Consider the following 19,578-nt stretch of genomic DNA (forward strand, 5'->3'; position numbering starts at 1 on the left):
CCTGCAATGAATTACGGACATGATTAATGGCATCTGTATCTACACTCCAGGTTCTGGTAGATAACACCACTAAATATGTTTCAACTAATGAATTAAATACACCTATATTGTTCTTAGTTCTAAGAAGACAATTTACCTTAATGTCCAAGTCCTATTTCCAATCATTACAATTGGGATTACTAAGTCTTTCTTATAGTATGACTACTAGGGGATTGACAAACATTTTAAATCCTAAGAATCACAAAAATACTTGGTCAAGATCAACTCCTTAAAAATCCCCATGAATTTTGTATGCCACGATAGTGTGGACGTATACAAAATCGAAGAGGAGATTTTATTCATTAATTTTATTATCTCGTCAACTTTACTTTATGACGAATAAAATTAATAGTTGATCTGTCTTTGATCAAATATTTGGTCAAAAACTTTTGAATTTTAAAAAAATATTGATTCCTCAAACAATATTATTTAAATTCACCAACACCTCAAACACCGTGAATTTTGTATGCCACGTTAGTGTGGACGTATACAAATTCAACATTTGTAAAAGGAGGGTTTTAACCCATTAATTTTATTATCTTGTCAACCTAACTTTTTGACAAATAAAATTAATAGTTGGTATCATTTGGTCACACAAATAATAGCAGTGACTCCGATGGGGAGGATACTATTAGATGTGTCTAAGTGTATACCATTACTTGACACTAAGTCCATTAATAAGATTATGCCCTTCCGTTGGGGAAGATCACACGCTCTTAATTAACTTCCTATAGTCATCCAAAAATGGAAGTCTGTTCTAGTGATCCACAAACAAGCTCATCCGTTATGGAGGAAGGCACTCAGAGCCAACGCGCAAGCTTGTTTGCATCACTTACAAACCAGTAATGGAGACCATGGGATTTACTTAAAAATCCCTCTCCCACTTAGTTATTTATAAATGAGGAATTTTAACTATGCTAGCCTACTAAATATGTAAACTAACATGCACACACAGCACAATATAAAAGCAATAAATAGAAAATCTAATTTTCAACTATTATGGCTTTTATCTCTTGTTGTCCTCCGTGTGTTGTCATCCTAAGCTGCTGCCATATTTGGCCACTGCCACCGGGTCTAGCTGTCGCATCCATCTTGCTCCTAGTTCCGCTACGCCTCTGGTCCTTAGAAGGTTCCACGCTTTGCAAGATTCGATCCGCGACATAAATAGAATTTTACATTTTGATCCTATATTCCTTGAAGGAATGTACATGTAAACTAGATCGAACATAAAATAAAATTTACATCCATCGATCCTATATTCCATAAAAGGAATGTACATGTAACTAGATCAAAAAATAAAATCCTAATAAAACTAAATACAGCTCCTGCTGTATTTTATAATACAATCATGCACACACAATAAAATGCCCTTGACATGTCCAAGGGTCCAATCACACACATAATAACTATAAGCCATAATAGTTGGATCCTGCATCCACAAAGTTAGCACATCCTACTATTAACCTGCCTAAATTATGTATGACATGTGCATAATTAAACTAATACCAAATACACAGAGGCAAAACCCTAGCTCTGATACCAATTGTTGGTTGCTACTCGGAAAACCTAGAGGTTCCACTGTACAAAAATTTTGTACAAAGGTCTGAACCTTTTCCTAGCTACCATGTGTTCTTTTAAATTAAATTTTGGATCGCCTGCGGAACTTAACACGTTTGATCCAAAACTTAATCTATTTGTTCTTTTAGGTTTTGACTTGGATCTCCTGCAGAACTTAACACGTTCGACCCAAGTCACCTTAAGTTATTAATTCCATTAAATATTAATTTCCATAATTGGTTCCCAGTACTGACGTGGCGAGGCACATGGCCTTCTTGGATATGGGAGCAACCACCACCGACTAGACAAAACCTTTTATGGAAAGCTAATATTTAATTTCCTAAAATAACTTTAGGTTAACCGAAAAGAACAATCAAATCACAAGGAAAAAAAACAAAAGAACACTATATCGAAAACAAATTCGAAACTCTAGAATCGTATGCCTCTTGTATTTAGTATTATTTCAAAAAATAACTAGTATGATGCGGAAAGAAAAAATACTAGTTATACCTTTTAGAAAAACCTCTTGATCTTCTATCGTATTCCTCTTCTAACCTCGGACGTTGTGTGGGCAACGATCTTCCGAGATGAGAAACCACCAAAGCACCTTCTCCTTTCTTCAAATTTCGGCCAAGCACAAAGCTTCCAAAAGATGAAGATCTTTTCCACCAACCAAGCTCCAAGGGATGTAGGCTTTCTCTCCTTCTTCCTCAAGCTAGATCCGGCCACCAATTAAAACTCCATAAGCATGAAGAGGTTTGGCCACAAAGAGAAGAAGAAGAAAAGAAGGAAGGGCCGGCCACACTACCAAGGAAAAGAGGAAGAAAAATAGAATAGAGTTGTTCACCTTGAAGCCTCCTCTACCCCCTCTTTTATAATCCTTGATCTTGGCAAATAAGGAAATTTTAATAAAAACTTCCTTAATTCTTTTGCCATTGAAAAGGAAAATTTATTTAATTAAAAATAATTTTCTTTCTCAATTTTATTTGGCCGGCCATATAAAAGCTACAAACAAGGATAGTTTTAATTAATTAAAACTTCCTAATTTGTCTCCAGAAATTTATAAAAATTTCTCCAATAATTTTAATCCCTTTATGATTGGTTTATAAAAAGGAAATTTAATAAATTAAAATCTTTCTTTTAAACATGTGGATAAAAATAAAGTTATCTCTAAAAATTAAAATCTCTTTTAATCTACAAATAAGGAAAGATATCAAATCTTTTCTTAATCTTTTGTAGAAACTTATAAAAGAGAATATTTAATTTTAAACTCTCTTTTAAATCATGAACATGGTTAAAAAGAAAAGTTTTCTTAAAATTTAAAATCCACCTTTAATAAACAAATAAGGAAAGATTTCAAATTTTAAACTCTCTTTTAAACATGTAGATGATTTACAAATAAGGAAAGTTTTTACCAAAAAATTAAAACCATCCTTTTAAACTACAAATAAGGAAAGAGATTAATCTCTTCTCTTAATCTTTTGTAGAAAGCTATAAAAGGAAATTTTTAATTTTTAAACTCTCTTTTAAAATCATGATATCTACATAAGAAATAATTTTAATAAAAATCCTTTTTAATATTCTAGTGGCCGGCCACCTAAGCTTGGGACCCAAGCTTTGGCCGACCACCTACATGGCTCATCCACTTGGTCTTGGCCGGCCCTAGCTTGGGTTCCAAGCTAGCTTGGCCGGCCCCATTGGATGGGTAAGAAGGTGGGTATGCGGTGGGTATAAATCTCTATATACTAGAGGCTACGATAGGGACCGAGAGGAGGAATTGGTTTTGGTCTCCCGATGAAATTAAGCATCCCGTGTTCGCCCCGAACACACAACTTAATTTCATCAATAATAATTCATTCCACTAAAGAACTATTATTGAACTACCGCACCAATCCCAAATTACATTTTGGGCTCCTTCTTATTATGAGTGTGTTAGTCTCCCTGTGTTTAAGATAACAAATATCCACTAATTAAGTAAGTTACTGACAACTCACTTAATTAATATCTAGCTCCAAGAGTAGTACCACTCAACTTCATCATCATGTCGGACTAAGTCCACCTGCAGGGTTTAACATGACAATCCTTATGAGCTCCTCTTGGGGACATTCTCAACCTAGATTACTAGGACACAGTTTCCTTCTATAATCAACAATACACACTATAAGTGATATCGTTTCCCAACTTATCGGACTTATTGATTCATCGAACTAAATCTCACCCATTGATAAATTAAAGAAATAAATATCAAATATATGTATTTGTTATTATATTAGGATTAAGAGCACACACTTCCATAATAACTAAGGTCTTTGTTCCTTCATAAAGTCCTTATAAAAGGAATGACCTCAAATGGTCCTACTCAATACACTCTAAGTGTACTAGTGTAATTATATAGTTAAGATAAACTAATACCTAATTATACTACGACCTTCCAATGGTTTGTTCCTTTCCATCTTGGTCGTGAGCTACTGTTTATAATTTATAAGAACCAATAACATGATCTTCTGTGTGTGACACCACACACCATGTTATCTACAATATAAATTAATTGAACAACTACATTTATCATAAATGTAGACATTTGTAACGCCCCGCCCCTCCTGCTAAGGCGACGGGGGTTACTTTGCGACACATACATACTTAACACAGCGGAAATCTTACTTAGAGAATTTAAAAACCTTTTTCTTACTTAAAAATCACAATAGACATAAAAGGTCCACATAGCATACTTATCATAAATTTTGGGTCTTAATACCAAACACATACTTAAAGTCATGGAGTCATAAAGTAAAAAACATCAACATGGCAAATTTCTTATTAAATGAAAGCATGTCATTTCTTTTAGCCAGTCCACTACCGCACACATCCTTCAAGCCCTCCTGCTGCTCCCCTAGTACATCCATTCCTTGCCTTTATCTGTGGTACAAGAAAGTAAGCTATGAGCACTCATGGCTCAGTAAGTTCCTTTCCTACTCACAAAAACCGTAAAGCATATATGATCACAAGTCATAAGGTATAAAGACAATTTCAACATATCAAGCAGCATATCATACATAACATAAAGTATCATGGCATAATAAACGTGATCATCAAGTGTATCCTGTCATAGCATAACATCATCATAAAAATCATGGCATAATCATAAAGCATAAGCAAGGTAAAGTCCTAAACATATATCATGCAACATATGCAACATGTCTTTGAAAACTTATACAATACATACTTAAACATAATCTCAACATGATTGGGATCCCGGCTTGTACCACATACATAAATGCGCGCGTCCTATGTAGGTCCAAGGTAGCAAGTCTTGAACCCTACAAGGCATACATACTAGGCCCGTTTCTTAGTCCATCGACCTATGGGCACTTAGGAGCCCATCCCTAACGAGGCCCGTTTCTTAGTCCATCAACCCCGGGGCGCTTATGGAGCCCACCCTTGGTACAAGCCATACATAAAGTAAAGTAGCATGTCATACATATCGTAGTTCTTATTCTTACATGCATATCATGTTTCTTGACATATCATAAAACATGCATTTTTTTGGGCACACAGCACATGCATGAATCATAGCATACATCATGAACATATCACTTAGCATATCATAAAGCATGCATATTTGGGCACACAGCACATGCATGAAACATAAGCTTGCATAATGAACATATCATTTTTATCATATACTAAAGTATGCATGATTGAGCACATAACACATACATGGATCATAAGCATACATAAAGGAGCATATCACTTATCATAAAAAGACATAACCATTCATAGAATCGTTAAATACCATTTCATAATTCATTCATAGCATGTGAGGTACATCTAGGTCACTAAACTTATATGGCCGAAAGTCATGAATAGAGGCATGATCTCTAAACAACATACAAATATAAAAATCTCATGATATCTTCACATACTAGCATATGAAAGGTCATAAGCATGTTAACCTAAATTTTTAAGCCCTCCTAGGTTTCTATTTCTTCATGGCCGAAACCTTACATGTAGAGCAAACAAGTTCTAAGTAACATGCAAACATGTAAACCCTAAACTCATATCATATCATATTTCATAAGGAACCACTTAAGCATATTTAGTTTGGTTTCTAAGTTCCTTAAGCTCCCAAACCTATCATGGCCGAACCCTAACATGTCTCCTTCTAGGTTACAAGTAGCATGGAAGTGTTGAACCTTAAGCCAATATCTTATACATTTTCATGAGAAACAACATAAGCCTATTAGTTTTAAATTCCAAGCTTCCTAGACCCCTTAACTCAAGGTGGCCGAAACCTACAACTCATGGAATTAGGTTTATAATGGCATAAGAGCATGGTAACCACAACTACATTTCATAGCATATATCACAAGGCATCATAAGCATATATAAGTTGGTTTCACATTTTTCTCTAGGCCTTTGTACTATTATTGGCCGAACCCTAATAAACATGTACTACATTTCTAGTGGCATAAGAGCATGGAACCATAACTATATATCATAGTACTTACCACAAGAAGCATCATGAACATATATAAGTTAGGTTCTAAGTTTTCCTAGTCCTTAAATTCCAAGGTGGCCGAAACATGTGAGTTAGGTTTTTTTTACTTTTCATATGGCCTAAAAGCATGGAAAAAACCTTACACAATTTTCATGACATCATAACAAGGAGCTGTTGAAACCCCAAGGTTGTTTTGATGTGATCAACAAGTTAAGTTAGGTCCTGCGTTGTTTCTAACCTTGTGTCTAAGTGTGCAGGAGCTTAGGAGCACAGGTACTCGAGCGGAAGACGCAGCTAGCGAGAAGGACGGCACGCTGTGCGTCCGAGGGACGAGGTGCTGCGGAAGAGTACACCGGCGGACGAGAAGGAAGTGCGCGCGGTGGTTCCGAGGTACGAAAGCCGGAGCGGAAGATTGCTCGGGGAGCAAGAGACGCAGCTAGCGCGAAGGTCGGCACGGGGTACGACCGAGGGACGAAGTCTGCGGATGCGTACGCTGGTGGACGAGAAGGGACAGGTGGTAATTCCGAGGGACGAGAAGCCTGAGGGAAGCACGCTCGAGAAGACCGGAAGATGGGTTCGGGTGAGCCCTATTCCGGATGTCAGAGATCACCCAAGAAAGCGGAGCCGGAGCAGAAAGACCCGGACCAGAGGCGAGCTGAACCAGAGAAGAGAGCACGGACCAAAAGTCAACTGGGTTGACTTTTGGCTCCGGGGCGCCCGGAACTATCCGGGGCGCCCGGAGCTGTCCGGGGGCGCCCGGAAGGGACTTTTTCACAGGATCGAGCTTTGACTCGATACAACCGTTGGGAGATAAATTTTATCCCCCCCAGGGCGCCCGGAACCCATCTAGGCGCCCCGACCAAGGCTATAAATATAGCCTTGGTCCAGAAGCTTTTCAACGATCACGATCATTCTATTTCCAAACACTTGTATGCTTTAGTTGTAGTTAAGCTTCTATTTTCTGTGCCTAAACGCTGTAAGAGGCTTCTCCGCCTGAAGGAGTTTTTGAGCTTAATCTTCCTTGGATTAACAACCTCCTTGGTTGTAACCAAGTAAACATCTGGTGCCTCGTCTTTTCTTTTATGCTTTTATTTATCTGTTTAATTCATTTTACAAGTGTTAGCTTAATCGTTCGAGGAAGGGTCGTTTGTTTTTAATTGACAGGTTATTTACCAACCCTTCTAGCCGGCCCAACGGTCCTACAGGAGCAACATGAATAAATTTAGTTAAAAACCTACACCTACTAGCTTTAAAACTTAGTGTGGCCGAAAGTTACATGTACTCAAAATTCTATGCAACAAACAACCATAAAAACATCCACTAGTTTCATATTATTTTATCAAGAAAGTCATGAGCTTCCTAGCCTTAGTTTAAATTTTCCTAGACTTCAAATCCCATCATGATCGAATCCTTATAAGCATGAAGTAGGATTTATAACTCACATACAATCATGGCATAAAACTTCATACCTTGTCTTAGGAAAAATCTTAGCATGCTTAGCCCTAAATTTAAAACTCTCTTAAGCCTTTTCTTCTTACATGGCCGAATAGTCATGGGCATGAAAATGGAGTTTCAATAATATACGAGTAAGAGAAAAAGTTAACAACATCATTATCATAGGTTACATAATTCAAGAATAAGGAACATGCTTAGTTTGAGTCTTAAACTTACCAAATCTTCTTGTTCATGCTTGGCCGAAAGTTTAAAGCTTATGGATCTAAGTTTTCATCATTTATTCTAGCATGGAAACCTTAGATTAACCTTTTACATAAAATACATATCACAAGAAAATAGTAAGCATATCTAGTTACAATTTTCTTAAACTCCTCTTCTTCTTTTGGCCGAATTTTCTTAAGGCAAGTCCTAGGTTCTTAAGCGATCTAACTCCATGAAAAACCATACAAACTATTGTACCACAGGTGAGGGGAAGCTTACCTAGAAATCACTTGTTAATCTTTAAGAAATGGTACCCTTGGTGAAGAGGAAGTAGGGAGCCTCTTCTTCTAGCACTCCTTTCGATTTCTCTTGCTTGGAAAGGCACACCTTGAAGGCTCCTTCTTGTAGTTTAGTTTTCTCTTAGGGAGCAACCTAAACTTGGCTTGTGGAGATGAGGGAGGAGGATGCTAGTCTCGGCAAGGGTGAGGGAGAAGGGAAAAAAAATGAAATCCTTTAGTTCCTTTCCCTTTTATGCTAAGTAGGTGGAAGTTACCAAAATGAACTTTGCTTCCCTTCCTCCTTAATTCATGCATGTATTTTCTTAATGAGAATATGTCTTCATTCCTTTCCCTAAATTCATCTCTTTACTTCCCTCTTAAACCTCACGAAAATAGAGAAGGAAAGGGAGAAAGACAACTTGTCTTTTGCTACTTTTCTTTCTTAACCAAGAGGTAAACAAGGGAAGAAAGCCACTTGATTTTCCCCTTGTTCCTTCACTAAATTTTAAATTTACTTTCAACTACAATTCCCATCATTTTCCTTTCACATATTATTCATTATCCTAGTGGTTAACATACATAAATTTTATTTCTATCCTTGGTGGGAGGTTCAAGGTTCAAACCTTCACCTCTTCTTTTTATTTCTCTTATTTCTTCTTTTCTTTGATTCTTCTTCTTTTATGTTCTAAAGCAAATAACACCCATATGCTTATCTTATAATTTCTTTTTATGGGTGTTACAACATTTGATCAATGTGATTCTTATTTCTAGATAAATATTTATACCAAAAGCTAGGCTTTTAGTATACACTCTAACAATGTGGGTGATTCTCTCTAGACGATTAGGATAGAGCTGGACCTCCTCCTAGGGAATGGGTTCCTCGGCTATAAGCAGATGCTCCTGTTGGATGACATGGATTCTTCCATCCTGGGTTCTTTGAGTTTTGCGGGCCTCAACCTTCACCATGTCGACATAACACCTGTGGGAGACCAGTTGCTTGCCTTTGATTTCCCTGACCTGGTCGCCCACAAGGAATTTCATCTTCTGATGAAAGATAGAGACTGTCACTCAGAACTCATACAGTGCGGGTCTTCCCAGGATGGCGTTGTAGGGGGAGGGAGAATCCACTATGATGAAGGTGCTCCTCCATGTCCTCACTAATGGTTCGCTATCCAAAGATATGACTAGCTTAATTTGGACCATTGGTTGTAACTCGTTGCCAGTGAACCCATACAAGGAAGTAGCTACGGGTTGGAGCTCACTAGTGTCGATCTGCATGCCTTCAAATGCATTCTTGAACATCACGTTGACAGAACTTCTGGTGTCAACGAAAATCCTGGCCACGCGATTGTTGGCAATGATGACTTTGATTATGGGGGCATCATTATAAGGGAGCTCTATCCCCTCCAGGTCTTGCGGCTCAAAGTAGATTACGGGTCCTACGGCTTGTTCCCGGCTGTACCCCACCGCATGTATCTCCAAGTGACGCTCATAGGACTTTAGGGCTTTGGTGGAGTCTCCATCAGTGCCCCCCTGGAGATCATGCCATCTCCCATATGTCAATATTTCCCCTATTCTCTTCCTCAGGAGATTCCACCTGCTCCTTGCCCCAACCTGGCTGCTGAGTTCCCTGGCCTCTACTTTCAGGCAAGGCTTTACTCGACTATCCTGCTGCAGTAGGTGGGTTGGCCAGCAGCTTCTAAAGCTTGGGCGCAATCTCGAATGGAGGTAGACCCAGTTTGGCTGCCCGCCGAAAGTCACGGGCGTACTAGACGTAATCTCCTGTGGAATGAGTGTGGGACTTATGGTAGGTATAATAACAAGGTCCCCACTGACTAGGTCTAGGGGCTTGGACAGCTTCAACTCGTTGCACCACCCTGGATTCCTGACTTCACGAAAATCTTGGTCTGGCAACCTTGGAGCGGGGAAAGGGTCGAGCTGGAGGTTAGGGTAGCCTTCTCTCCGACTTGTTGGCAGGAGCATTGCCAGGAGCAGGCTTCTTGTCCGCTTTCCTCCGGGTAGCCTGGGCTTTTTCTACATTAATATAGTTAGCTGCCTTCCCTAGCATCTCATCGAAACAGACTCTCGAATAAGGGCTCGGAAGAACTCTCCTTCTACCAGGTCGTGAGAGAAGGCGCTCATCAAGATCTTGGAGGTAGCAGATGGGACATTCTGAGCTACCTAGTTAAAGCGTTTTATATAACTTCTCAAGGGACCCTTGCTTGAGGGAGAAGAGATAGTGATCTGTCTTCTGATATTTCTTGATGCTAGTAAAATGACGCAGGAAAGTGTTCTTGAAATCCTGAAAGCAGGTGATGGATCAGTTCAGCAATCCATCGAACCACTTTTGTGCCAAGCCAGACAGAGTGTTTAAGGACACTCGACACTTGATGGCGTTGCTGTATTGGTGCAGTAACGCAACGTTCCAAAATTTTTAGAGATGATCCTCTGGGTCCTTGCTACTATCATATTTTCCAATAGCTGGGGGCTTATATCCCTTCGGTAGCTTCTCCTCGAGTACCCTTAGGGAGAAGCGCACTTGCTCCTCAGGCATCTCCCTCGTCTCCTCTCAGAGGATTATAGCTTTCCCCTTCTTCGAATCTCTGACAGGGAACTCTCGGCCGTGGAGGCCTGATGTTGCTCTTTCTTGTGGTAATACTCTGAGCACGATAAAAACTTGGGAGAAATCTTCAGGCTGTTTTCTTTTAAACCCCCTATTTGAAGCATGGGTCTAGTTTTTTGAAACGGTGGGCATCTTGTATGGTTGTGAAGCGGTGGTATGCCTTTCAGAAGCCGCTTGTCTCTTGGCTTCCTTGAATAGCTCGTACTCTCTGGCCGTCATGGTGACGTTGATCTTGCTAGTGTTCTCCATCGTCACATTCCAGAATAGGTGAAGGAGATTCTCACAGACAGCGCCAAATTGATCATGTTCGGAATCTGAGTCAGATGAAGGCCGGCTGAGATGGTGCTGACGTTGACGGAGAGGTGACTTGGGAGAACCTAGTGTATGTGCATTGGAAAAACGAACCCCCACGTGGTACTCCTGGACAGTGGTAATGAGATCGACGTTACTTTGGCTCTGCGCACACTCAGACAAGTACACAGAACATTAGAGGCCAGAAACTAGGGGAAAAGTCTCCAACGTAGGCCCTCCGACGCTCAAGTTAGGTACTTTTTCTTCAGAAGAACAGTGTACGAAGGAAATAGAATTGTAGAAGACGAGTGCGTATGTACGCCTACCTGACTAAGGGAGAGGACCTCACTTTTCATATGACACTGCGTACCTTCAGAGTCTGTACGTTGTTAGAGAATGTCAGGTGTCAAAACCTGCTGGGTGAGAGAAGGTGTATGGTGGCCTCCTATTGGTGGAAGGAAGGTTCCATTCGCAGGTGATAGTAGACCACTGAAATATTCTCTAACGCATGACAGTTATTTTTTGACAGGAGGTTACGATTCCCTGACATTGTTTGTCGCTTAGCGCTTTCTGTCTCGTCCTAGTTTAGCTACGGACAGTTCAGGATGACCGTTCGGGTGTGCCACCTGACTTGATTCTTGATGAGGGGGATGAGCTGTGGCGAGGGCCTCATCATTCACGCTTGGATCGTTGAAGGGTCGACCAAGAGTTGTCTTACTGTACTGAAAGTACCAGGCCTGATTACGTGGCCTGAGCTAAGGAAGCCCGACCAGTTGGGGCAGGTCAGACACTACTCCATGCTGCGTCATATGTCTCAGATCTGGGACCCTGCTATATTTGTACGTGACTAGGAATTTGTGACTGGTGACATGAGGCGGTCTAACTCCTTTCTCCCGACTGTTAACTATCACGTCCTTTTGACTTCTGATCGCTACGTCTCTTTAACTTTGGACTACGTGATCTTATCGAACCCCATATTTATACAACGTATCAGTAACTATATCACAATAATCTTGAATTGATTTTAACTAAATTGAAGCAAATTTAATTAAGTTTGAGTATTTGTTTGATTAAGTTGATAAAGAATAATAATACTTTTTTTTTTAATTTCAATTAAATTGAGTTGGTTTACTATTGAAAAAAAGGAGTGTTTTTAATCAAGAAATATATTACAATGTTTTTTTAATATTTAAAAAATTGTCAAAATGATAATAAGAGTGCCTTTTTATTTTTTTATTTCGTTATCTTATGTTTAAAAATTAAAAATTAGAAAAGTGTTTTAACTATAATTCTAATTTAGAATATTTCAAAGACGGACAATAATTGTAATTTACATAATCTTCTATGATTACTATAATAAGTAAGGATAATGCTAAATGATCAGAATTTGACTAGCTAAAATTAATATATGTAAGTATATACATGAGTATTTTAGTAATATCATATGTGTACATTAATTACATGTATATATATGCATGCATTCTAATTGAAGGATAAAAAATTCTAACTCATCAACAAGAATTATCGAATAAGTAATTATCAAAGTCTTATCGAACAGCCTCCTCTTAGATTTAAGACACGCGTCCATCCTCCGACCCGGAGTTGCGAATCAAAGGAGCCACACACGTTGATCTCAAGGAATCCACTGGCATGTGGTGCCAGATCTCGACACGCGTCCCACCCTCTGTTCCATGGTAGGAATCTGCTAAATATTTCATGGTCGAAACTTAGACCTGTCCCAGGGGCCGGACCGATCATCTCAATTTTTTTTTCCCGTCTATCCGTCCAGGGTTTAGTGCTGTCCGTGGCTTTCCCCAATCTCCACCACCCCTTTGAAAGTAACCGCCCACGTGTCGGAAGACGACGTGCCGGTTCTCTTTCCCAGACGCCAACCTCAAATTTATGACCAACCAATTCCTGCCACGTGTTCTGTAAGTAAATGAATACGCGACAGTCATCGCGCCCTCACAGGGGGGTGGGGTCCTCTGACCCCCAAGTTGGCCCCCCACCCCTTTGAGAGGTGAGGGCAGTGCCTTGAGCCTTTCATCGGGCGGCCACTGCCGTTGATGTCATCCACCTCCGTCCTGGACGAGGCTAACCTCGAATTTATGAGCTAGTAAATTTGGAGATCGAATCCAGCTGTATTTTACAGATTCAAAAATAATGAGATCGAATCCAGCTGTATTTTACAGATTCAAAAATAATGAGATCGAATCCAGCTGTATTCTACAGATTCAAAAATAATCTATTTTTATGTATTAGTGAGAATTCATGGTTTCTACTTATGTTATAGATGGAGATTATTAATCTCCATTAATATATATAAAAGTATTCTCTTTTGATTCATAAAAATGGATCAGTGGATCTCAACTGATAAATTTTACCGTTGACGTCTTCTAATTAAAATAATATGCTTTGGTGGTCCCACTTGCAATGCTGTTAATCAAGCGAGCGGAGTCACTAATCACCTTCAACGTGGCGTACATGGCCGGTGACGTCACCCTTTCTCAGATGCCAACCTCGAATTTAAGGTGAAGCAAATTATGCCACGTGTCATGTAACTATATAATACGTTGTCTCACAACAATGCGGTTAATCAGGCGGGCGGGTCACTAATCATCTTCATCGCGGCGTGCACCGCGGATGACATCACCCACTAATCATTCTATTCAATTCCAGCATTTGGATCACGAATCGACGACTTCTCGATCCTCACGGGGAGCGCCTTGTTGGTCGGCTGCATGTTCTTTAAGTTTTAGTTTCGATATAAATTAAAGTATTTTTTTTTTACAAAAATCACAAAGCAATATCATTTATATATATATATATATATATAAATGATATTCATCTAGAAAATTCTTAAAGATAGACATATAAATAATAGGACTCACAAAAAATAAAATGATGAGTCCCATCATATATGTGTCTATCCTTAAGAATTTTCTAGATAAATATCATAACTCATATATATATATATATATTTTATTTTAATATTATTATATCGGCTGTGATATGATTATTATAGAAATAATAAAATAAAATTACTCTAATTTATCAAAAATATGATATGTAAAATATTATTATTTTAAACTATCTTTTATCAAAAAAAAATCAATTTAATACTTGTAATAAAAAGTATTTTAATATAAAAATACTATCTTATAATAATTTTCGAGTATAAATATCGATCGATCGTCCGATCCGTCCTCGACAGATCGATCGATCGATCGATCGATATCACGGCGAAAACGGAAATCCCTTGTTCTTGATTCGCAAATTGAAGGAAGGATTCAACCTCTCTTTGGAATTCGTTCTTGAATTGATTGATTGGTCGCTGCCATTGGATCGAGGACGGAGGAAGGACGGCATGGACGAGCGAAAGCGACAGGAGAAGAAGAAGCAGAAGAAGAGATTGCGAATGGGGCGTGGCTCGGTGGTAGGCTCGGAGCGCTGCGTCTCCTGCACCACCTTCAACATTCTGGCGCCAATCTACAAGCGACTCAGCAAGGAGGTGAGTAGCCGACCGCTGTTCTTCGATTTTAGGGATCCTCCTCATTTTTCCTTATCTCCTTGACTTGTTCTTCGATTTCAGGACCAGAGTTGCAGGGAGAGCCAGTACAGGGCGTATTGGTCGAGCCGGAATGAGAAGATCATCGACCGGCTCTTGGGCGATCGTTCCTCTATAATCTGCCTCCAGGTACGATACATTTTACAAGCTTCCGATGATTTGGATATGATCGTGTTTGAGGCATCTCGATTGATTTAGGAGGTTTGGTTGGGGAACGATGAGCTCGTTCAAATGTACGAGAAGAGATTGGGAGATGCTGGCTATGTGAGTTTCAAGCTTGCCCGGACGAACAATCGCGGCGATGGTACGTATGATTCTGGCACTGCTGCTTCTGCTCCCTTTCGTTAATTTGATGCATTGACTGATGTTTTCGAAGATAATTGCTACATTCTCTATAGTCTGTGTCTCAGTGTCTGCTTGGTTGTAAAAGATTTAGTTGTTTCTATGATTTCTAGATGAGAATCTTCGAACATGATCATGATGCTAAAAGGGAGAATGAATCTGTTTCTTCTTAAAAAGTTCTATGCTTCATTTATTTTCTAAAAAAATCTACATCTTTTTACTACTTGATGAACGATTTAACTCAGTTTCTAGTAATTAAACTCCGTGTGACCTAGAGGTAATGTTGCTGGGTATATGATAGACCCTTCTTGGAAACAACTTCATGCACAGCCAGCCTTTCTTTTTTATGATGAATAAACTGTCATGGTTGCTCCCAAGCAGGAGGGCTGCGTTAACCAATGTCAAATAAAAGTAAATATTTTGTGTGGATCTATTAAATTATTAAGGTAATGCAATCAAGGTTACAATTAGGCAATGTAAGATCATAATAAATACAAATAGAGAAAGAGGAGACTAAAGAAAATATTATAAAATTCATTGAAATATAGAGTCAACGGGTGTAGGAGGTTTTTCATATAGGAAACTCAACTTAATAGAATGAAAGTTTTGGTTGTTGTTGTACTCGATGAAGGATTTATTTTCAATAGAAAAGGGTCATGCCACCTTCTCTTTCCAGTATATATATATATATAATAAATAACTTATTTGTTTATCTGAATTATCTCCATGAAAAAGGAAAATGTCCAATAAATATATTCACCATTCCAATCTGTTATATTCTAATACCTATACATTGAATTGCTATTAAACTGAAATCTTCAATCTGTGACCAGGTCTCCTTACTGCTGTGCACCAGGGCTATCTTAGGATTATAAACCATCGAGAATTGCTTTTTAACGACTTTGGCGATCGTGTTGCTCAGCTCTTACATGTGGAATCAGATGGTGCTTTGTGGCAAGGGCAAAAATGCAGTGACCAGCAACAAATTCTGATTGTGAATACTCATTTGCTATTTCCTCATGATTTTAGCTTGTGTATAGTTCGTTTGCAACAGGTAAACATCTCCTTTTTGGCACTAGTTTTTCCCCAACAATTCCTTCACCTGTAGCCTGATAACTTGCTTTCTGGGATTGCCAATGCAAGGTGTACAAGATTCTTCGGTACATTGAAACATATCGGAAAGACCATAATCTCGATTTGATGCCTATTATCCTCTGTGGGTAAGTACTATTGTTGGACAAATCACTCTCTCTTTTGAACAAATGGTGACTCAATTTCCACACTATCCTACAGAGATTGGAACGGAAGCAAGCGGGGGCATGTCTATAAGTTTCTTAGGTCTCAAGGGTTTGTGTCATCATATGATACAGCTCACCGATACAGCGATGTGGATGTTCACAAGGTTGTTATCTTAATTTATGATTCAATTATTGCTTGGTTGCTAAATTATCAATATCAACATCTTTAGTCAATGTTCTTTTCCTCTATCCTAATGCAGTGGGTTAGCCATCGCAATCACCGTGGGAACATTTGTGGAGTTGACTTCATATGGCTTCTAAATCCCAACAAGTTGAGAAAACCATTGAGAACTAGCTGGAATGAAGCTGTTTTTGGTCTTATTAAGGTAAGTTATCTGTTTGTTTGTTTGTTTAAGTCACAAATTTTATATTTTATAGTTCCTATAAAGTATTCTAATCATGTGTTGTACCATGAGTACGTTGGCATTTCTTTTTTCCTTCTTATTTCACAAGCAATTGCAAACTAAACTAATGGAGATTTGTGAAAAGTTGATGGAAACATTCAATAAAAAATATTGTTTATTAACTAGATATTGGCTGATAGACTAACATAGAAATATTACAATTGAGTCAAGTTTTCATCTACTCTTTTTCAATAAAAAAGAGTAATCTGATGTGCGAAGCTCCCACCAATACGAAGAGGTCTTGGGGAAGAATCGGATCACATTAGTTCTATTATGTGCAACTTTATTAATGTTGTTAAACTCCTATAAAAAACCCATCATTTGGTGGGGTGGGGCTGGCTTGGCGGGCTAAAAAATTCTCTAACCTAGCCCATCCCAAGATTGGTTGTGGGTTAGACGGGTCAAAATGAAAAATATATAGAAAAATCCCTACAATTCATTAAATTTAATCATTCATAAATAAGTATTTCTAGAAAAATTCCCAATAAAATTCTTAATTCTTGATTTCACACTTATACATATTAGCCAATGTAATTGGCACAAAATACATATATCACCATAAATCCATAACCATATCCAATTTTTTAAAAAAAATTCCTTTTCAACCCACGGGTCAACTTGAGCTTACCACGGAATGATCTACTTTTAAATGGATTTTAAAATTTTAATCTAACCCACTTAAATTGTTTGATGGGGCGGGCCAATTTTGACGAGCTCAACTCAAATTGACAGCTCGAATCCTTATCCTACATTACAAGAAGTTGTTTCGGTGACTTGAACCCATTACCACAATGGCCAAAAGTTAGTGGATTTGATTTCATAGTATGACCAAAATTCATCTATGAATGTTCATCAATATGATTACTTGATGTATGAAATGACTAACTACCCTGTTAATTTATGTATGAAATGAAATATTGACAGCCAAATTATAAACTCAGCTTTTTCTTTATAATTTTTTTTTTCATTCTTGTAAAGATAAAAACTAACTAAAACTTCTCTCATTTAGTCTCTTCTGCGAGCATCTTCTCTTACTGAGGATAATGCATTTGCATTCCTCAAAGTGGACAGTCCTGGCTATTTCATCACCTACTCAGGTTTTTGTCAGGCACTCCATCAGGTATATAATTAGAGAATCTTAATAAGAATTCAAATTTCTTTTATCTCATACTCCAAATCAATGCAGCTTGGTTTGTGTGGCCATCCTCATGGTCTTAGTTCTGAAGATACAAAGGATTTATGGACTCAAGCTGACACCGATCGAAATGGTGTTGTAGATTTTGAGGAGTTTCAGGTATTAAACATAAGACATCTTTTAACGAAACACTTTAACTACGCATCTTCACCATATCTTAATTTATGCCACATTTGCAGCAGCAAATCTGGAATCCTAAATGTTTTGAACAAGCTAAAGATGAAACAACATCGGAAACTAAAGAATCACGGATGATACAACAAGCCTTTGGATTTAATGTGAAGAATGCGGTCCTCTTCCCACCAGAAGTTGAACAAGGGATGTGGCCCGAAAACTATTCTCTTTCCGACCATGCACCTTTGACTGTTGTATTCTCGCCTGTAAAGATTCCTTGTGGTCAACCAATTTGCTAACCCATGATGCATGAAGTAGAGTTAGAGTAGGAATGTTTGGTTGTATATACAAGTGTGATTTAAGTGTATAGATGGACCGACTTTTATTCTCTAATGTAAACAAGCTAACCATTTTTGTGGGCTTGCTCAAGCGGTCAACTTGTTTACTTTGTGTATCATTCTCAAACTGTCAACTTAACATTCGCTATTGTTTCTTGATCTTATGTCTTACCTTTTGTGGACATGCTCGAATACTTGTTTACCTCGTGATGTAGGATTTGAGGATAGTCACGACGCTTCAAAGGAGTGCTACAAATTCTAAATGGATCATTTGCATCCTAGATTTGTGGGTGATCTCCTCCTCCTCCTCTTATTATTATTATTATTATTATTATTATTATTATTATTTCCACATATCAAGGTAAATTAGAAAGTACGCAGGTGGTCTATCAATCTAATATTTTTACGTCAATTTTTTATTAAAAAAATTATCCATTAATTCATCACAATCAATATACTTTTCAAACTTTGGGATAGGAGTATCATTCATAAAATATAAGATTAGTAGCATGGAATATTAACCAAATGAAATTTTCTTCTAATATGCATTACTTATGTTTCATGTGTCAACTTCTACTCTTACTAAGATTTTCTAGCTTATTTGTATTTATATTTATTTTCTAGTTAAGCTTATTATGGAGAAGACATACTTAGAAATGTCTGTATCTGTGTTTGTGCGTGTGCACGTGTGCGCACACTCTTTCGATGGATGTTCTATGTAATTTAGCACGATACAAATTTTATTATTAGGTCTTATTGGCACTTTAATAGCATGATGTTGAACATGACTAATATCTAGCCAACATAGGATATGATTGTACTGGAAGACACGACCAGACAGTGTCAATCATTGTGGGTTTGACGAGCATATCAAAGAGGTCCATCACACGACTGATATGATGCGGGAGTCCAGGTCATGTTTCTCAAGGAGGCACTGAGTTGATGCAGGATTTTTGATATTACTTGGTATTTTTGGTCCAAACTATCATGTATAGCTTGGGTTGAATATATAGGATCATTGTAATCTTAAAATAGACAGGGAATTCTAATTGAAGCTTTCTTTGGGTATTTTGTGGAGTAGGCACATCGCCAAACCATGTTAAACTCTTTATCTTCTCTTATCTCTCGTTTTTCTTCAGTTTCTCTTTTGCGATTTCTTCATGATTATTGCGGTACAATCTCAACAACTGGTATCAAAGCTCAAGATATTATGTCTGAGATTTCTTCTGTGAATATGATCTAGCAAATTTCGATGGACTGGTAATTACAAATTAGGAGGGTTATAGATCTATTGATGTAACAAAGCATGGTGAAGGTGGTAGGTAAAAAGAAATTAAATGGTCTGGAAAAGGCATATTGAGAGGAGCTACCGACAAA

At 38.2% G+C, this 19,578-nt stretch overlaps 1 protein-coding gene across 2 annotated transcripts; it reads left to right on the top strand.

Annotated features, from left to right (window-relative positions):
* Nucleotides 1-14,142: 14,142 nt before the first annotated feature.
* Nucleotides 14,143-18,360, top strand: LOC122022334 (uncharacterized calcium-binding protein At1g02270-like). Of its 2 annotated transcripts, none has more exons than XM_042580293.1 (10): nucleotides 14,143-14,453; nucleotides 14,535-14,639; nucleotides 14,709-14,814; nucleotides 15,686-15,906; nucleotides 15,996-16,072; nucleotides 16,146-16,254; nucleotides 16,351-16,476; nucleotides 17,564-17,674; nucleotides 17,741-17,848; nucleotides 17,929-18,360. In XM_042580293.1, exons 1-10 carry the CDS (start codon nucleotides 14,310-14,312, stop codon nucleotides 18,160-18,162), a joined length of 1,341 nt encoding a protein of 446 aa, XP_042436227.1. In that variant the 5' UTR covers nucleotides 14,143-14,309; the 3' UTR covers nucleotides 18,163-18,360. The 2 variants fall into 2 exon arrangements, with proteins under 2 accessions (XP_042436227.1, XP_042436228.1); XM_042580294.1 differs by having other exon boundaries at nucleotides 17,932-18,360.
* The last annotated feature ends 1,218 nt before the right edge of the window (nucleotides 18,361-19,578 follow it).

This window comes from Zingiber officinale, chromosome 9B, assembly GCF_018446385.1.
Source record: "Zingiber officinale cultivar Zhangliang chromosome 9B, Zo_v1.1, whole genome shotgun sequence".
Taxonomy (NCBI): Eukaryota; Viridiplantae; Streptophyta; class Magnoliopsida; order Zingiberales; family Zingiberaceae; genus Zingiber; species Zingiber officinale.